Below are 21,097 nucleotides of genomic sequence, written 5' to 3' on the forward strand. Positions count from 1 at the left end.
TTTGTGGATCATCTGTGATCCACAAGAACAAAAACATGGTCCACGGCCTCACCATTACTACACTGTTGCCTCAAAACCATGTGGCAACAACTGACTGGTCTCACAAAACCCTCTTATAGTGCCGAGGCAATGGGGATGTTGGGAGGGGAGAGGCTGATTACCCATGAAAGATGACTACTACCATATCAGCTCTAGTCTTAAATATGGTTTTCTGTGAGTGAGCAGATGGCAACTACTGGATGGCATATGTTCTGCAACAGGAACTGGAGCTGATGTGGTCTATCCAATGCCATTTTCTGAATCAGCACCCCAAATAACCAAACCGAATCAAAGTTGACCCAAAACTGTTTTGTAACCTTTTTTGGTACTAATGTTGGAGAATGGTCCCTGGTCAAAGTGGTCCCTGGTCAAAAAAAAAAAAGGTTGGGAACCACTGCATTAGACATATGGGTGTTGAGAAGAAGACAATGCCGGGTATGGAAGCTTTAGACTGGAACTGAGCAAGTAAGAGCATCTCCTCTCCAAATAACCACCTTAAATGTGTTCTGATGGTTGACTGCCATTTTAAAATATTACCTTTTCTTTCCATTTTGAAATGCAGTTATTCCAGGGATTTGTTGGTTTAGACCTCTGTTCAATTTCTGCTAGCACACTGGCCAACTTGAAGTGGTTTGCTTGGAGAAGGGTAGCTTTCAGTGTGGTCTTGAATAATACAAGCATTGAAAAGTTATTGTATGCATAGAGGAATATTTTCATGCACACTGCTTTAAATGTTAAGCCATTGCATCTTGCATAATAGGCTATGTGCTAGTCCACAGCAGCCAGAAAATGCACAAGGTATCTCCTGTTGAACATGAAGTCTGAGCCTAGCAAGCCTCAACACTAGCTTGTCTCTCTTTTAACAAGCCAAAGGAATAACCTTAGGTAATACTGAGCTGGGGCACAGGAGAATAACAAGCAGGACACTGATTCCCGTAGGATTGACGTGCCAGCCTAAACAGACCAGAGACAGAAGGTTCCTGATTTATGTAGCTGGCCCCACTGTGAATTAACAGCGAGGCAGCGTATATTAGACTCCAGTACACCACGTTTTCCATGAAACCCGATTTAGCATAATATCTAACTTGAGCCTCCTCCCTTCTTTGTAAATATATATATATATATAAATATATATATATATATATATATATATATATGGGGTGCTGGGTGACCCCAAGAAGACTTAAAAACAGTTGAAAGGGCTCTGTGCTTTGTACTCTGCTCCCACCTCTTTGTCAAAGGTAGGATTGAGGTAGCCAACCAGGATCCAGTTCATAATGTTTGTGTTTTCTTAGGGTTTCTTGTCCCAAAAGCAAAGTTTAAATCTAACTTACAGCAGATTTATTTAGACTTTCTTAAAGCTGTATAGAGCCCAGTCAAATACTTAAAATCAAATGGAGAAACCAACTTGCATAGTTCAACTGTACCTCATAGAGCTGTTCAGTGATATCATTCTGATTCTTTGCATCTGAGAACTGTGGAGTCTTGGTGTATGCTTCAAGCATCCGTTCCAAGCCTTTAGAAAAAGACCACACATACGATAAGCATCAGTGAAACATTTTTAAATGTTTGTAATAAACTTACAGGTCAATGTTTTACATGCAGATTGTTTACTACAGCAATTCTTCATGCAATTATTTCTCTGGAAATCAACTGTAATGAGTAACAGTACCCTAAAATATTGCCAAGATATGTATATGCATTAAAAAGTAGCTGCTGCTTTTGCCCTCCAAAACAATGTATGCTCAAATGGACAAAGCTGTCAACACTAGTATAAAAAGGAACATTAGTAACAGTAAAAATGCAATTGCATAAGGCGTATTCAATAAAAGGTGCTATTTTAGAGTAACAAACCAGCCTGATGTAAAGTTCTGTCTTTAAAGGTTAGCCTTTCCTCACATTTGAGAGTTTGAGGAAGGAGAGACTAGGTTTGTTCTTTTCTCCAAATACAAACTGGAATCAAATTATCCATACAATTATATCCAATTGTATGGATTCCTGAACATTCTTAGATGGAAAAAAAGGCTAAACACAACACAGCTGGTTTTTTTAATGCTTAAAACCTATGGGATGCATTAATGTGCTCAGTTGATGTATATAAACTCAATTTCAGAGCATGGAAATTGATTTATTGCTTGTTCCTTTTTTTATTAATAAAGGAAAAACATGGGTGAATGGCAGAAATAGCATCTACTAGCCACAAAACACTCTCTGGAGTGGTTTCTTCCTAAGAGAGGAATATTTTGTCAAAGGCTGTCATGGCCAGAATCTCTGGGTTGTTGTAAGTTTTCCGGGCTATATGGCCATGTTCCAGAAACATTCTTTCCTGGTGTTTTGCTTGCATCTATGGCAGGCATCCTCAGAAGTTGTGAGGTCTGTTGGTTTCCAATTTTGGTTAGCATTGAATGTTTCCAACAGACCTCTCAACCTCTGAGGATGCCTGCCATAGATGCAGGTGAAATATCATGAGAGAATGCTTCTTGAACATGGCCATTATAGCCCGAAAAACTTACAATAATGTTTTTACTCTGCACCTCTACTACTTTTCTTCCTTGAGCTGTTCCCTGAAACTTTAGTTTTGAATTGTGGAAGAAAGAATGCAGAGCTCTGAGCTTTTGCAAAAAGATACAGAGTGGGCAAAAGGCAAGAGCACGCTGGAGAATAGTTTCTCAAATTATTAATCCAGCACAGGCCCCCATCCTCTCTTAAATTAAAATAAGGGTAGGCCCAGACTGGCTAATGCAGTTAGCCCTCCATATTTGGTGGTGGTAAGGGCATGGGACTCCTGTGAAAGTGAAAAACAAAATATATTGCTATTTTTATTGGTATTTCAGCATGACTCTGTGGTCAACATCCTTTGGAAACCGAACACAGAATTGCATTGGAGAACCTAGAGATTCCAAGAGAGGAAGTCGACCACAGATTCACACTGGAGATCATAGAGAGAACATTTTTAATCAATTCTGCAAATGTGGAGGGATGGTTGTGCCTTCACAACTTTTTACCAGAAATACTTCATGCAACATGAGCAGACCAGATGTTATCATGCAGACCACCCCCCCCCCCCCCCAACAACATGGGGGTAAATAAGATAGCACTGTTCGGGACAGATTTAGACTATCAAGCACTTACTGGGGAATAAACTCAATGTGCCTTGCTTTTAAACCAGTGGTTCTCAATCTGTGGGTCCCCAAGTGTTTTGGCCTACAACTCCCAGAAATCCCAGCCAGTTTACAGCTGTTAGGACTTCTGGAAATTGAAGGCCAAAACATCAGGGGAGCCACAGGTTGAGAACCACTGTTCTAAATAGACCTACATAGGCTAGCACTGAGTCATGGAGCTCTTAATGGCATTGCTTGATCATTATATCTCCTTCGCTGGCTCTAAGAGACAGTTCAGGCAGTCTATCACATCATTAGCATTGTCTGCCTGGGCTATGAAATCAGCGGTCCTGATTCAACTTGTGCCTATCACCACTTTGTGACTGGAGGGCCTTAGAGAGTTTCAAGCTTCTCAAGTGATTCCTGAAAACAGAAAGCCTTTGATAAAAATTCTGTATAATGAGACATTCTGTGAAAGTATGATAACCTGTTTTGTCTTGTACGGCCTTTTCCAAGTCCTTCTGCAGGCGGAGTACTTTGGCTTTGATGGAAGCTTGTCGCCTCTCTTTTTCAATAAGGCTTGTGGCATCTTCCTCCTTTCATAGGAAGGAAGATTTAGAAATTCAGTTTAGAGGGAAAAGGATGCGTGGGTGCAAAAATAGATCTCTAGTCAAAGTGTCTGTGTGGAAGGCATTTGATAATGCACTCAGCAAGTGCTTGAAGTGTTGACATCACTGGCACAAAGTGACGCGTGTTGAGAGTGTGTTTCAGTCAGTGGTGTCTTCATGCATTACAAAACATTTCAGTTGCTGCTCTGGATTACAAAAGAACTGACAGGTAGAGTATGTTCCTCAGCAATACTAATCTTGACTTTCTACAGGTTAAAGAAATGAAACCATATCCTTTCAGCTGGTGTGGACAGGAGTGATGATGAGCACCCAATTTATTTACACATTGCCAGCAAGATCCCTATAGTCAGTTTCCTATGTAGACTGCATTCTTGAAAGCTGTAGGGCAACAAAGAGGCAAACCAAGTTCCATCTGAACTCTTCTAAAGTGATCTGGCAGCAGATCCACTGCTACAAGCATCAACTCTCCCATCCCTAAACCAGTGGCTCTCAACCTGTGGGTCCCCAGGTGTTTTGGTGTACAACTTCCAGAAATCCCAGCCAGTTTATGAGCTGTTAGGATTTCTGGGAATTGAAGGCCGAAACACCTGGGGACCCACAGGCTGAGAACCACTACCCTAAATGCTTTCGTCTCTGGGTTGGCATCAAGGGGACAAGCTGATATGACTTAGACCCTTGTCCCCAATCTGGTGTCTAACACAGCAGGCAAATGGAAACCATGACAAATCTGTTTGCCATCCCCCTGTGCTCTAAACATTGCTAATTCCATTTCAAAATATAATAAAGTAAATCAGCTTTAATAAAGTAAGTATGCCACTATTTATCTCACACATATGTACCTTCAAGTCAACTGATTTATGGCGAATCTATCCTATGGTTTTCTTAGCAAGCTTTATTCATAGAAAATTTGCACTAGGTCAAAATAGAGATTCAAATTCTGGTCTCTTAGTCAACAGTCAGACTATTATACAATGCTGGCCCCTAACCAACCTGCATGGTGTTAAATTGCTATTATCAGTATAAAAGAATGTGATACAAAATTTATGATCAAGTTAGCAATATGAGAAATTCCCAAGAGGACCACCAGTTCTGCTAGAAATTCATTATTATTTAAAAAAGAAGCAGGCATCCAATAAAAAGATTCACAAGCATAAAGGGTTTAAAAAAAAACAAAACAAAACCCTGCAGGTGGTCAATGGGGTGGAAGAATTGATTCAGAATCCATGAAATGCTGAACCTGCATTTATGTAGATGCCTAAGTCTATCAGGCTCAGAAATTGTACTGATCTTGCTTGTAAGTTTGGTACATGTTGTTAAGTCATTTTCCCACAACTCTGTAGGACAAGGGTGAATATTTTTAGCCTGATGGCGAGGTGTTCTTTCACACTCCACAATTATAACACTATAATTCATATTCAATCCTGGGATTTGCAGATTGTGGGGCACTTAAAATCCTCGGCCACAGGGCAGCTCTAATACCGCAATCAAACCACAAACCCTAGAATTTTACTGGATGTCACCATGGCAGTTGCAGGGAGATCATACGAGGGTTGAATAAAAAGTAATGCCTCCACCTTTGTAACTCTTCAACAGATAGCAGTACTGTTATGCGGCAGGTACTGGCTTGTTCAGTAGACTCTCCTCTACATTTCCATTTTGGCAGGAAGCCTTAGCATTGAACGGTTGTGTTGTTAAAGTATGGATCTCTGCTCAGACAGTCAGTCAATGCGACTTAAGCAACGTGCAGTCATTGAATTCTTGACAGCAGAAGGTGTCACCTCAACATCTTTAAGCTTACTTGCCCAGTGATGCACAGTACTCACATCAACACAATCACCATAAGCAGCTTGCATTCTCTGGTGAATCTCCTTTGGGGTAACACTTTCTGCTGTCAAGAATTCAATAACTGCACGTTGCTTAAATTGCATTGACTGATCATCTATGCAGGGTTCCATACTTCGCACTTTAAACACACAACCATTCAATGCTAAGGCTTCCCGCCAAAATGGAACTGTAGAGGAGAGTCTACTGAAAAGCCAGTGCCTGCCGCATACCAGTACTGCCATCTGTTGAGGAGTTACAAAGGTGGAGGCATTACTTTTCATTCAACCCCCATAGTTCTATAACTGTAGTGGGAAAGGGCCTTGATCATCATGGAAAGCTTTGTGGGGACTGAGATGTAAGGAAATGTGGCCTACCCATTCTTTCACCTACCACTGATATACATTATATGGATATATCTTCCCAGCAGTCCTCACTGAACCATATTGATGAACTATGGCTAGAAGGAGCTTTCTTTGATCCAGGACTGAAAGTGTCCCTCCCCCCCCCCAACTTTTATTTTTTATTTTTTCATTTATTTATTTGGACTGAGGGAGAACTGGTAGAATCAAAGTATTAACTTTTGCTAGACTTGAGGTTTCCATTCCTTCTAAAGAAGGATGCCACCTACCCAAAACAAAGACAACACCTATAGGCTCCCCCCCCCCCCCCCCCCCCAGTTTTACTTCTGAATGAAAATAGATACCACAGATAAGGCAATTCTGTTAGGGGGAGGAAAGATGAAACACATAAGAGTCTGACTCCATGGTTAAATGGAATGAAAAGTTACAATACTGAGCAAACTATTTTCTGTTGCTGTTGCATTGTATCCTTATAGCCATGACACTGAATTGCAATGTAAAGGGAGGCACAATCAGAAAACCAATTCCACCGCATCTTCTCTCTCCATGGACTTTTGTATGATTTATCGCTTTGTTTCCTGCATGGATAAAACACTTGGCATTGTGCATTGATTTGTGACTAATCCTTTATGAAGCAAACACAACAGTGATATTGAAATAGCTGCAAACTCTTTGAAGATGTGGTCTATGGCTCGGCTATCGATTAAAATGTTTTTGCTTTGGGGACTAATTGAGCTTGCATTCTTGGTTGCAACAGTTTCTTTTACGAAAAAGAACAAAACAAAACATACCTAGGTAATTAAAGCATCAGCAACCTCAAGTCTTAGCAATCTCATGGTACATACGTAACTATCAATACAGTCTGCAGTGTTTTGAACCACTTTTTCAGACTATCCTCACCTGTCTCTTGCCTGATTTGTACTGAATATGAGACATGGATGAAGCTCTGTGCTTATAAATATTCTCTCGGTGTTCCTTCATGATTAAATTCAATTACAGTGTGTATCAATTAATTTATATGTTATATTACTGAGCAATGCCCTGCTAATCTTACATATGCACACAAATTACGGACATGTAAATCTGAAATTGACATATGGAATGCTTCCATGTCTAAGGGCTCACATTTTCTATGAATTATGCCCAAAGAAGCCTAGAGAAAACGTGGTCCTTGGTTATTGGTGTTACCCAGAGGAGAAAATACAGTCAGCCCTCCATATTTGCTGGGGTTAGGGGTGCAGAATGACACGAAAGTGGAAAAACTACAAATAATAAATGGATAATTTTTCAACCTGAGAGATCACCTCTCTAGAAATCTCTACATTTTTCCAGTGTGACTATATTCAACCTCCAATGGAGATTGATCTTAGAGTTACACCGGAGCACTAGAGTTTTCTAGAGTGAATATTTTAGTCAAATCTGCAAATAATCAAATCCACAAAAATCAAAACTACAAATGTGCAGGGTTGATTGTATATTTAGTCTCTATATGCACAGTTTTATCCATAAATTGAGCAAGTTATTGTTTTGGCTTGTAAGTCCCCAAATCTTCCAGGCAGCATAAACACCAGAATAATCTAGAAACAACTTTTTTGAGCTTTGGAGCATAGGAACTTTGTACATGGGAACTAAAAATACTTCCTGCTCTGCATAATACAAACTGTATAACAATGATTATGCCCAGATAATTCTGGGAGCTGTAGTCAGAGAAGTAACTTTACCAATTTCTAGTTTCCCCAGAATATATCACTTTCTATCATGGAAGCGAATGTTAGTCAATCCCTACTGAAGTTTTTTTTTCTGTGTCAGGAGCACCTTGTGAAACTGCAAGTTGCTTCTGGTGTAAGAGAATTGCCCATCTGCAAGGACATTGGCCAAGGGATGCCTGGATGTTTGATGTTTTACCATCCTTGTGGGAGGCTTCTCTCATATCCCCGCATAGGGAGCTGGAGCTGACAGAGGGGGCTCATCCACGCTCTCCCTGGATTCGAACCACTGACCTATCAATCAGCAGACCTGCTGGCACAAGGGTTTAACCTATTGCGCCACCAGGGGCTCCCCTACTAAAGTTAAAGTACAACACTGTTCTTGGACCCTGTTAAGAACAGTAGCCTTTCAGTGAGTGATGTGGCACTACAACATGATTCCACTATATGCCCCCAAGGACTCCTGTAAAATTAATATATGTAATTGTATTTGAGATTGCAGGAACATTAGAGGATACTTACATAATAGTCAGTGAGCAAGAATTCCACTTTGGTGTCTTCAATGGGGATGGACAGTTCTCTCACTAATGTCTGCACATCCTTGTCAGTGTCGGCTTTGCAGACAGCATTATGAGTTGTTGTGTGGCACTTGAATAGTAATAAATATAGTTAAATGGCAAAATAAACTCTCATTGTGTTTAATTGGAAGTGGTAAAGATTGTAAATATACCTACAGCAATTAAGCTTTCTCCAAAACTGGTAAGCTGCTGGCTATAACGATTTAACATGCTATACAGAAGATAGAGTCTCTCCTTTTCAAGATCCAGTACACTCTGTTGGAAAGAAAAAAGTAATTTGAGTAAATTGAAAAGTCAATCTGTAACCATCACGGTTTTCTATGGGTTGCAAGAATATACAGCCTTTACACAATCCCATTGGAATAGTTCTATAAATCATTTCAGGGATGCTAAAATGATACAATCACCAATGTTGCTGGGTAAATATCCTCTGAACCAGGAATGCTTTTACAAGATATATTTTGGAAGTAGAACTTGTTATACTCACAAACACATTTCTGATTATTACAAACTGAAATGGTAAAAGTACCAAAACATGCACACACCGCAACTCATACCAGCATAATTCTTATATCACAGAACAGATCTTCGAACCTTACTGTCATTCAAACCTAAATTCAAACAGGTACATTGAATCCACTATTTTAAAAATAGACTCTATGTGCACTGACTACGGCAGAAACTCTATGTGCACTGACTACGGCAGAAGCACATCTCATTCTTTGGGGACTACAGTAAAAACATACATACACAATTCTGCTGAGGAATATCAGTATAAGGATCCTGTTTTTCAGGAAGGAACTTTTGAAGGTCATATTTGATATTTGATGTTTTGTCTTATGTCTGTTATAACAGGCTGTGTTTTTTATTTAATTTTAGTTATTAAGTTATAATTCATGTTTATATGTTGGATTGTTTAAATTTTGTTATTATGGATGTATTGTTGTGTTCAGGCATTGAATGCTTGTCTTTTATATTTGGAATCTGCCCTGAGTCCCTTTGGGAAGATAGAGTGGAATATAAAGTTTATTATTATTATTATTATTATTATTATTATTATTATTATTATCCAGTCTGCAGTGGACAATTGACTCTGCTAGTTAAATTATTGGGAGATTTCCAGTGATTTCTGATCAAAGACTTCCAATTCCCACTTTGTTATTAACTTGTCAATCTCTTGGGAAGACAGGCGAACAAACGTCACTCTTTTGGAAGAAGCAAAGACCACCAGCACTGAAGACATGATTCTCCATCATCAACTTTGCTGGACTTGCCATGTTCTCCAAATGCCCGATCACTGTCTCCCAAAGTGGTTACTTTCAGCTCAAGAACAGAAAATGGAATGTAGTGGACTGCAAAAGAGATTTAAATATGGGCTTAAAGCTAAGCTTTACAAATGTGAAATAAATACTGAGAACTGGGAAGCCTTAGCCCTCAAGCGCTCCAACTGGAAGTCAGCTGTTACCAACAATGCTGTGGATTTTGAGGAGGCACCAATAGAGGGCATAAAGGAGAAATGTGCCAAGAGGAAGGCACATCAAGCAAACCCTTGTTGGGACCGCCTTCCATCTGGAAATATATGCCCTCACTGGGAAAAACCATGTGGATACAGAATAGGTTTATACAGTCATTTGCAGACCTGCCAGCAGGATTCCACACTTGGAAGACAGTCATACTCAATCACTAGTGACAGCCTATGATTAATTTGCATAAGAGAATGACTCTCCCTTGGTCTTAGTCTAAATTATATCCCAAAATTAAGTATGCACAGATCATTTTTGGTACTTTGGGCTTAGAGTTTGTGAATAAATTAATGACTGAATTAGACTTTGTCCCACCCTATCTCCCCAGTGGGGACTCAGGGCAGCTTAAGACATAAAGAGAGGCAAATATTCAATGTCGTATAAAAATACAAAATAACACAAACCAAAAGAAAAAACCCAATTTACAATTACACAAGCAAGAAAGGCAATCAGACAATTGAACACAGACCAACAAATTGGTATTATAACCATTTCACATTTAACAGATCTTTAAAATTTAGAGTTTAAAAGATTAAATTAAAAGCATTTAAAACCCAAAAGCATATTCTACCTCTTCTTGTCCATTTGTGCCAAGTATTTCAAGTGTCCTCCTGGTGCAAAAGACAAGGGCTGTGTCTTTTGCACCAGGTTGCATTCTATGGATCACAGGGTTCTAGTAAAAAGCAAAGCCAATCCTGATAGTCTGACGTTGGTTCACCCCATTTAGATCCTGTTCCAAACCAGATCTACAATGCAGGGTGGAACTATAGCATCTAGCTTCTTGTCAGTTATCTTAAAGAAAGTGGTGATGTGTTCATAGGGTGATGTGTTCCACAACCAAAGAGCTGTCAGTATTTAGAAGGTTTAACATTTAGCAAAACTCCACATCTCTTTAATCTACACTCCTTGTTTCTATTTCTGCCAGAATGAATTGTCAGTGGACAGTACAGTGATCCCTTGTTATCTGCCATAGTTTAGTTCCTGGACTCCTGTGGATGCCAAAATTCACAGATGCTCAAGACCTGTTAAATACAATGACATCAAATGACAAAATACAAGTTTGCTTTGGGGATTTTTTAGAATTCAAGTTGTGCATGGTGGAATCCATGGATGCACAATCCATGGATACAGAAGACCAACTCTAACTTATAATGGAGAATGTGGGAAGTTCTGCATGAACAATTTACTTTGTCAAGATCTGAAGCTCCACTGAGACCTTTTCTTCCAAAGCTACACTCCTTTCCACAAAGTGGAAGGATCTAAAAGAAACTGGAAGCTAACATTCACCTCCCTAAGAGCTTGCAGTGCGTTTACTAGTAGGAGTAGTTAATCACGGACTGCAGAAAGTATTAGAGCAGTGGTTCTTAACCTATGGGTCCCCAGATGCTTTGGCCATCAATTCCCAAACATCCCAACAGCTTCAAAAACATTGAAGGGATTGGTAAACTAGCTGGGGTTTCTGGGATTTGTAGGCCAAAACACCTGGGGACCCACTGGTTGAGAACCACTGTATTAGAGGAAAGTGTGCTCTCCTATTTGCAAGAGTTAAACTGTAAGGCTGCAGTCTTTGTCCAGGTTTATGGACTGATCTTCTCTACAAAAGTCAGAGGTATAAGCAGATATCTTTCTGATGTGTGTGTGTATTTATAGCTACACAATGATAGGTATCTCCCAGTACAACAGAGCTGTGCATTTGCCATCCTTTTAATCCTCAATGTCCCATTCAATGACATTTAGAAGCACACAAACACTGCAAAATATATAATCCTCGGGATCTGAAATGTGACGGCATGGGAGGCAAGAGAAGTCACAAATGTCAATGAAAATCCTGTGGAGCGGGGGATATTTTTCGAAAACATTGAAGGGATTGGGAGATTAATTAAAAAACACAATCATTAACATATTGGGTATTTTCTGCCCTCGTTGGTCATAAGATTGACAACTTCACAAGGCCTCTTAGGAGTTGGTTCTTCCTCGTATAATTTGAGTATCCCTATATGTTGAATTATATTATAAAAATTGTTTATATTAAGGGGAAATGTATTTCCCTGTTACGCCTGTGAGCTTGTTTATACATATATTAGGATTTGACCCCTCTGTGTCTCTGTGTCCAATTTGACTAGACATTGTTTAGATCAGGCTTGTCCAACTTGTGGCTTGCGGCCTGCATTCAGCTCAGGATGCCTATGAATGTTCCCCAACACAAACATTAAGAGGATTGTTTTGTAATTTGATTGCTTGGCTCTCAAGCACAAACTTTTTAGATGACAATGGAATACAATAATCAGAGTATGTTATGTCTATAAATGTCAGGGTATTATAATTGCAAACGTGAACCATTCAGTCAAAAGACCAAACAGGGCATTGCATAATTAGCTTTATTAGGTTTATGATATTAAGGACTTCTTTATTTATTTATTTATTTGCTTAGCTGTGCTGGCTGATACCACAAAAATGATGCACATTCTTTGTTCTTTGCTCATCAGTTATTGTTAGTGTTTACACATTTTATGTGTGGCCAAAGACAAATCATCTTCCAGTGTGGCCCTGGAAGCGAAAACCACCACTGGTTTAGATGTTGCCAATTGTTCACAAAATGTCACTTTGCAGCAGTTTCTATCTTTCACATTGAAGCTCTGGAAACTACTGTTTTACAAAGAAATCTCCAGAAGTTGAGATTCAAACAGCCTATGGCAGGTTTGTAAACCGTATTGCTAACCCAATCTTGTAAAAACCAATGGGGCTTAAAAGTGCTTAGCCTTTGGCTGGATCATGGCCTTTTTTTCCTTTCACGTAGATGAAGAAAGCTAAAAGGACAGGAGTAGGTCTACGCATGCAATTAAAATACAGCAGCTTTGAAAGGAGGTGGTGATGCTTAACTGCGTTTAATTAAACTTCTGCTTCAAGGAAGATGATTGAGTGGGAAACCCATTTGTTGATGCTGTTGGGTTTCTTTTAAACACTTCTAATGAACTTTTATTTTATTTTATTTTCCTTCTGTCATTTTCTTTGCAAATAGTCAACATTTAACTTTTTAACTTTTCTTCTTTTTATGCTGATCAATATCTTTTCATCTAAGCAGTTTCTCTTGGAGTAGAAAAATGGTCCCCTTCAAATTCCAGAATATAGGTCCAAAAGCATAGGAACAATGCAAAGATTTCAGACAAAATGGGCTATAAAATCTAACGAAATCTTGGGAACATTAGTGTTTCTGTCCATTACTGAGGATCTGCCATGCCTAAATAATGTGCAAATAAGTATAATGACCTTTGCCACAATTGTTGTTGACATAAAGAAAGGTTTAAAAAGCAGTTTGTGAAAAACTATGCTGTTGTGAAGTGGGAGAAATAGGGAGAATATAAAAAGCCTAGTAGATATGAATCTGGCAGACTTGAGATGGGGAACCAATATGACGAGGTTGCTCAACCCCAATGCCATCCCACCAACTGGATGTCAGGGTGTATGATCAGGCCTCTGGTACTGGGGGCATGTCCATACCAAAAGCACAATTGACTCTCCAGTGAGTGCCTCAGCTCAATGCCATCTATATTTTCCCAAGACAAAGTCATGCATAATTTCTACTCCGTCCCTTCTATTTCCTCCCTTCTGAGTTTGAGAAGAGTGTGGGGCAACTGGAGAGTTGCAGTGAATTGGACTGAGTTTGGGAGCAATTGACTTTTCTCCTCTTCTCTGAACCATAATTAACAAGGTAATCAGGGGTTTTGCACCATGGAATAACAGTAACTAGGCCATGCTTCATGTTGGAGATTTTAAGTGCTATCTGAATATATGTTGAAGATAAGGCTCAGTACCTTGGGAAAAGTCCTTTAAAGGATGTCACTGCAGTCACTTCCCCATTGATACTGGGGCACAAACTTCCACTAGCCTAACTCTACTTTGATTATAGCTTTAGATTTAGTCCCTTTGAGGTGAAAATCCTAAACCGTGAACCTGGCTACATGACACTTTAGCACTGGACTATCGGCCCTCCCATTAATGTTTGCACCTTAATCAAAATGTGTGTGTGTGCATACACATATATACATTTTCATTTCTAGATTATTTTTAAGGTTTTGAAGAGCTATGGTTCAGTTGCAGTTGTCTTGAACACATAGCCATAAATCCCTGGACGCCCTGAACTGCAAATAAAAATAAAAATATGGGCGAGAGACTGTAATGTGTCTTGTTTATATTCTGGAGAAATTGGCAGAAAGAACCAGTTTATCAGTAGAAAAAGAAGAATCGCAGAATGACTTACTTGGTGGCAGTTTTCTAAAGTGGTTTCCCATTTTAATCTAGTTTCACAGGCAGCTAAATTCTTTTTATAATAGTCATCATCATCCTTCGCTAGTTTTGTTGCAGATTTTTCCAGGTTTTTGAGCATCTAAAAAGAAAATGTGCATAGCAATCTTATAATGAGAGAGAGAGAGAGAGAAGAGGTGGCCTCAGTCACTGTGTGCCTCTTCACTTTACCAATTGCCAACTTTAACCCTATAATTCATTCTCCAACAAATTACTTATTGGCAGGAAAAAATAGTTTTCCATCCTTGTAGAGAACTGCATCTTCAGCCATTCTTCAAATTCCACTGGTTTGGGGATTCATGGAATGTATAACCAGCAGGTCAAGATCTTTCCATGCGGTCTGCAAGATTATCAACTACTTCTGTAAGCAGATCTATGCTCCTTTCAAAATCTGAAGACTTGCCTTTCTTTTGGTCTTTGGTGAAGCCAGTGGTTGGGAGCTCTCCGTTTCACGAAATAGCGCTTCATGGTCCTTGGTAAATTCTTTCAATTTCTTCTTAGTCTGCCACAAAATACAAAGATCTCAATCAGAGTATCCAGGGGGTGTGGTGAAATGGGCTAGATATCTTCTGGGTCTTGCAAAGAACTCCCATATTCTACTTGCCACAAGTTTCAACTCCTGGATTGCACCACACCCCTGCCCTTTTTTATATATATAACTGAAGAAATGAACTTGCCTTTATTTGTCGACGCCAGTTGTCAAGGACCATGTCAGCTGCCTTCTCAACTTTGTTATCTAGCTTATAAAAGTGAAACACCATACATTTGTGAAGGAAATTATTTTATTTACAATCACCTCACTACCTCTGAGGATGCTTGCCATAGATGCAGGCCTTCAGATCCCAGAAATCCTTACAGCTGGTAAACTGGCTGGGATTTCTGGGAGTTGTAGGCCAAAATACCCAGGGACAGTTTCCACATGCATCTTATTTTGAGGATCAGCCTTTTTTTTTTTTTTTTTTTTTGCTAAAGGTCTTCAGCTACCTAACACTGGGTGTGTAACATTCCCCTTACTCATGTTGGTCTGAGACTTCAACACTTGCCAACCTTGAAATCAGCAGAGGCTAAAATATTGGAATGAGCTAAGCTTGATAACTACACAACCAAGAGATGTATTTGTTGTATTATCTTGTATGACTTAACCAATATCATAAAACATAGAAACAATCTGATAAAACATACTGTTTAAATGGTAAATATTAAAAAATACTACCCCCCCCCCACCCCAAAACAAGATATTTTGAACTCACTGTTTTTTTCCTCTTTTCATGTTCCACCAGAATGTGATTTGTCGGGCTTAATGCTTCCATCTGAATGTCCTTGCCAAGTTTCCTGGACACACAACATTAAAAAATACACCTGTTGCAGGAAATGTTGCCAGGCAATCTTCACCAGAGAAAGTAGTTATAAATATTCTCTATGCAACAGCTGAACAAGGTGTTAATTGTATAGGCTTTAAAAGCTCACAACAAACTTTAAATAATATATGGCAGGCCTTGCTTACCTGTGCAAATCTGATGCAGATTTCATCCCCTCAGAAACACAAAGCCAGGTGCTGCAAATGTAACTGAAGAATAATGGGAAGAGGGGGAAGGCAGGAAGAAAGAAAACGTACATATTTAAAATTCAACTTCTGATGTTAGTGTTCTGCCTGCCAGGAATTTGCTCAGTGTGACATTTGTACCGATAGCAGGCTTAATATATATTCGGAAATTTTTTGGAAAAAGTCAATGGGCTGTGAGGCAAATCTCCGTATGGCCCTGATATGCAGTTGAAGCTCCATATAAGTGAGGCTCCTTTAGACATTGGGAAAGTCCTACCTGTGGGTCTCCAGGTTTTTTGGTCTACAACTCCCAGAAATCCCAGTTTACCAGCTGTTAGGATTTCTGGGAGATGAAGGTCAAAACATTTGGGGACCACAAGTTGAGAATCATTTTCCTACTCCATTGCTCAAACAGAATGAATTCTGATAATATAAAGAATGAAGTAGCCTTAGTGTTCACTCAATTCAGTTTAATATGTCAAAACACAAAGCAGATTCCCCACAACAGAGCAAAAGGACATTATAGAATAAAGGACCTGGTGTACTTCTATTAGCTCCATTTTGCCAAAGTAGGTAGAGAAGCTCGTACACATCCATAGGGTTCAGCTCAGGATTGGAGCAGGAAACCTACCCCACCGCAGGAGCAAGTGAGAAGTGATGTCACTTACTTAGTCTTCATTTTCTTCAACACTTTGCTGAGCTTGGTGGCCAATTTCTCTAGTCCTTTACCATATGTAATCTCAAGATTAGCCCTGTCAAGAAAATATTCCTAAGTCATTGTACAATCACTCAAATCTACTTGCCTTGGAAAGCTGACCCATTAAAATATGTAGCAGCCATTTATCTCCTATGCAGGAAATTAGATGAAATTCTATCAAGATCCTACCCAATACACCACTCTACATAAAAGATTATTCTGTAAAAAAAGAAGCTAACAGTGGAAAAATCCAGTATGTAACAGACCTGATAGCTGGTTTCATATTATCAAACTAAAACATTGTATGGAGCAAGTTTGAGGGCATCATGTTGGATATATCTACAAAACAAGATGGGTGATTAACAACATTAAATCCAATTGGCAAGAAAAGTTGATCCTGGGCATGAACGATAAATCAGGAAGGCTTTAGTTTCAATCTCATCACCATCACAAACTTTTTAACTTGTCATTATTCCATCTCTTATGTCTGCAGTACTGTACAGGGATAATTCTGCCATCTCACCTACATTTATAAGCCGAAGAGCCACCGTTGTCCGTAGATGCCTCCTAGGTCATGTGACTGGCATGACTGCATGGAGTGCTGTTACCTTCCCGTAAACGCAGTACCTGTTGATCTACTTACACTTGCATGTTTTCAAACTGCTAGGTTGGCAGAAGCTGGAGCTAACAGCGGGAGTTCACCCTGCTTCCCAGATTCTAACCGCTGACCTTTCAGTCAGCAAGTTCAGCAGCTCAGGGGTTTAACCCACTGCACCACTGGGGGCTCCCTGGATACCCCAAAGCGTTCTATAAATTTTAAGTATTATTATATCCTATGTACTTTCTTCTTTTTGCTTCTCCCATATTTCTGTGTTTTTAATAATTAAGCATTATTATAATTCAGAATGGGAAGACAATCCAGCTTTGAAATTGATTTAAGTAGCATTCTTATCTTGGTATGCTTTCTCATGTAATGCTTGCAGCTTTTGAAAGATGCATTTTAATTAATTGTTTAAATTTTATATCCTTTTTTTTTCAACACAGCATCCAAGGTGACATATAACACTTTAAAAGCCTAAACCAAGTAAAAAGTTTTTTAAAACTTTTGTATGCTATGAATTTTTAAAATAATTTTATTCAGAAAAGAAAAGGAAAAAATATAACTACACAAAAAATAGAACACACAAATAAGTTTTTAAGAAGGATGATTTTAAAACTAGACATCTACATGGAGATTTTGTGGTGACCATATCAGAACTCGTTGCCACAAATGGGCTTGCAACAGTTCCAAAAACAGACTTACTCCCTTAATTCAATAATTCAACACTACTCAATGACACTTGACGTAATGGGGCTATAATCGAGCCTTAACAAAAGTCTTAAATTCTTCTATATTCATATTTTAAACAACAGAAATTGTTAACTCAAGTTAAAGGTCTACAATCTCAGGCAGTTTTGTAAGGACTTGATAAAAAGCTCTCCCTATTCTCATGTCATAAGAATGAGTCCCAACATGAAATCTCTTAAAATTTACCTATAACAAAAAAAGAAAAGAAATAGAACAACAGCTGTAAGGAAACATACATAGCATCTGTTTCCCAAGCCAACTGAAACTACCAGCCTACAATAATTTTGACATGATTGCTTGGTATTTTTAGACTACTTTGTTCTAGAACAACCTGGCACTAAACAAAGCAAAAACTATTAGGCAACAGTGATGTAATATATTTTAAAAGGAGATCATTGCAGCCTGCCACTCAAAAACCTGTTGATTCTTGTAAACCTTGCAAAATATATATGGATATTCTGATGCCAACAGTAAACATGTGTGCCTTCTCTTCACATAGCATAAACCTGTTCATGGAACTGTATCAAAAATTGATATGGTATTTTGTACCATCAATTTAAAGGAAAACCACATTATTTTTGCGGAAACTGTATTTCTTGCCAAAGAAAAGTGGGTCTTAATATTTCTCTCCAATGCAACAGCTTCTGAGAAATGCTCTCCTACTACATGTATTAGCAGGCAGCTCCCTGTACCTTAACAGCAATTATCTTGTCCTGTTGGAGCTGTAGTCCTCCCCCATGCCTCCCTCCATAATTCATGCCACTCAGTCTGTGTTGGATTAAAACAGACATCGCCTCTCCCAAGTGCTGTCCCAATGCTCTATCATGAATCAGTTATGCCCTATTTGCCCTCAGTGTTCATGCAATTTACATGAGAAAACTGATTTACATCTCGCATCCACTCCCGCTAGCTTGTACAGAAATGGGAGTTCTCACAAGGATGCTCTGGAAATGCAGCATAGGTCAGGACAGGGACACCAGAAATCCAGAGAACAGATATCAGGGTTGGCCACATGAACAAAAACAATATGCAAAAGCTGAAAACTATTTGGCAGATGCTCTGGCAGAGAGATATTGCACTGAAAGGTACGCAATGCAAAAAGATCTCTTGGATACAAAGATTATAACCCCTATTTATGCACTGATGCAGACTGAACTTGACCGCTTTGCCAAAAGCCAACATTCCACTAGCAGTCACCCATTTGTGTGGCTGGACTTTCTTCCCATCTGTACCAGGGATAAAAGATAGGTATTGGCATGGTTGTGAACAAAGAGGGGTGTTTAATCATATGATATGGGAATGTGAGAAATGCAAGATACTCACTTAGGCAGAAAAAACAAAATGCAAAGATACAGAATGGGGGACACCTGGCTCGAGAGCAGTACGTGTGAAAAAGATCTTGGAGTCTTTGTGGACAGCAAGTTAAACATGAGCCAACAATGTGATGTGGTGACAAAAAAAGCCAATGGGATTTTGGCCTGCATCAATAGGAGCATAGTGTCTAGATCTAGGGAAGTAATGCTTCCCCTCTATTCTGCCTTGGTTAGACCACACCTGGAATATTGTGTCCAATTCTGGGCACCACAATTGAAGAGAGATATTCACAAGCTGGAATGTGTCCAGAGGAGAGCGACTAAAATGACCAAGGGTCTGGAGAACAAGCCCTATGAAGAGCGGCTTAAAGGGCTGGGCATGTTTAGCCTGAAGAAGAAAAGGCTGAGAGGAGATATGATAGCCATGTATAAATATGTGAGAGGAAGTCACAGGGAGGAGGGAGCAAACTTGTTTTCTGCTTCCCTGGAGACTAGGACACGGAACAATGGCTTCAAACTACAAGAAAGGAGATTCCATCTGAACATTAGGAAGAACTTCCTGAAGCTGTGAGAGCCGTTCAGCAGTGGAACTCTCTGCCCCGGAGTGTGGTAGAGGTTCCTTCTTTGGAAGCTTTTAAACAGAGGCTGGATGGCCATCTGTAAGGGGTGCTTTGAATGCAATATTCCTGCTTCTTGGCAGGGGGTTGGACTGGATGGCCCATGAGGTCTCTTCCAACTCTATGAGTCCATGATCATGTGCAAGAAATGGAAAATGATTGAAGGAGAAATCAATAGAATGTTAAATAGTAATGGTTAATAGAAATTTACTACATGCACAGAAAACTGGAGTGAAGAATATACAAAAGGAAAAATGGGTTGACAAATCAATAGTGTGTGCACAAATTGTTTTAGTGGGGGGTTGGATAGATAAAACAAAAAGGACACTGACTAACTGGTATAACTATTTATTTATTATTTATTTACAGTATTTATATACTGCCTTTCTCACCCCTGGGGGGACTCAAAGCGGTTTATGGTTTTATAGTTAATATGTTAAATGTGGAAATTACAAATTGCAAATGGAATAATATAGGTAAAATTGAAAAGGTCACAATAACTAAGAGAATGTAAGAACCAGTTAGGAATTATTTAGAAAATGTGCTTAAATGTGGAGTAGAAAAATTAAGACTGAGACTGATATTTCAAATGTAACTTCTGTAGTTTGATGTATAAATTGCATGTACAAGGAGGGGAGGGTGGGAGTGGGGGGAAAAACCCCAATAAAACAATTAAAAAAGAAGAAAAGACTTTCCTTCCATCTGTGAAGGTGGATGGAATATGGGCCTGGATCCATTACATGAGAGTAAAGAAGACACCAACTGACTTATAGTGACGCCACATCCTGATGATCCTCTGTGGCTCTGGATGACCTGACAGTCCCAGATGCCAGAGGGAGGATCCCAGTCATGAGATGCCAGAGAGAGGACTCCAGTCATGGATTGACTATCACTAGATGACCCATTGATGCCTTAGATGTTCCAGTAGTTGCAGATGCCAGGGAGAGGTCCATGCCGTGATCCAGTGTTCCAGAGTTCCTGGGTATCAGTGTCCACCTCCCCCTTCACTCTTATTATCTTTCTGTTTGACTTTTTCATCTCCTGACCTCCTGTATGGGACGATCCTCCATTCCTGAATTGGAAATCCAAAGGCATTAGAGCTGGGGGCTACCAGGCAGTATCACCACTATGCTGTCCAGGGAGGACAAATTCTAAAGTTGCTCTTAAAAAAAAAATCTCTTCTAAGGCCTGCCTCCTTTGCTGCCCTAAAACGTGGCATGAAGGGTTATCATCAATAGAACAAGCCTTGAACTCTTGAATCGTGGTCGCTCTTCTTTGAATGACTTGCTGTTGAATGTCTGAACTGGGTCTCTTAGAAGTAATCTTTGGAATGACATGAACATCATATTGGGGGTGATGTCCAATCTGTAATGGTCCTACACACATAGATGATAGAGACTATCAGAATAAGTGCCAGCAAGCTAATCAGGGGATGAGCTGTAGCTGAATGGGTGAACATGGGCTTTGTGTGTGGGAGATCTGTGGTGTGCCAGTCCATGGCTTATCCAGCTAAGTAGA

At 39.5% G+C, this 21,097-nt stretch overlaps 1 protein-coding gene across 1 annotated transcript in view; it reads right to left on the minus strand.

Moving 5' to 3' along the window:
• The window catches only part of NOSTRIN (nitric oxide synthase trafficking), a 38,268-nt gene that overhangs the window by 6,398 nt on the left and 10,773 nt on the right, over positions 1-21,097 (minus strand). The window contains exons 4-14 of the mRNA XM_060778524.2: positions 16,273-16,356; positions 15,566-15,628; positions 15,312-15,393; positions 14,739-14,801; positions 14,465-14,563; positions 14,018-14,143; positions 8,393-8,491; positions 8,181-8,306; positions 3,628-3,736; positions 1,467-1,555; positions 577-702 (exon numbers count right to left, since the gene is read on the minus strand). Of these exons, the coding sequence (XP_060634507.2) occupies positions 577-702; positions 1,467-1,555; positions 3,628-3,736; positions 8,181-8,306; positions 8,393-8,491; positions 14,018-14,143; positions 14,465-14,563; positions 14,739-14,801; positions 15,312-15,393; positions 15,566-15,628; positions 16,273-16,356 (1,066 nt within the window). The remainder of the gene's footprint in view (positions 1-576; positions 703-1,466; positions 1,556-3,627; positions 3,737-8,180; positions 8,307-8,392; positions 8,492-14,017; positions 14,144-14,464; positions 14,564-14,738; positions 14,802-15,311; positions 15,394-15,565; positions 15,629-16,272; positions 16,357-21,097) is intronic.

Source organism: Anolis sagrei, chromosome 1 (genome assembly GCF_037176765.1).
Source record: "Anolis sagrei isolate rAnoSag1 chromosome 1, rAnoSag1.mat, whole genome shotgun sequence".
NCBI classification, from domain to species: Eukaryota; Metazoa; Chordata; class Lepidosauria; order Squamata; family Dactyloidae; genus Anolis; species Anolis sagrei.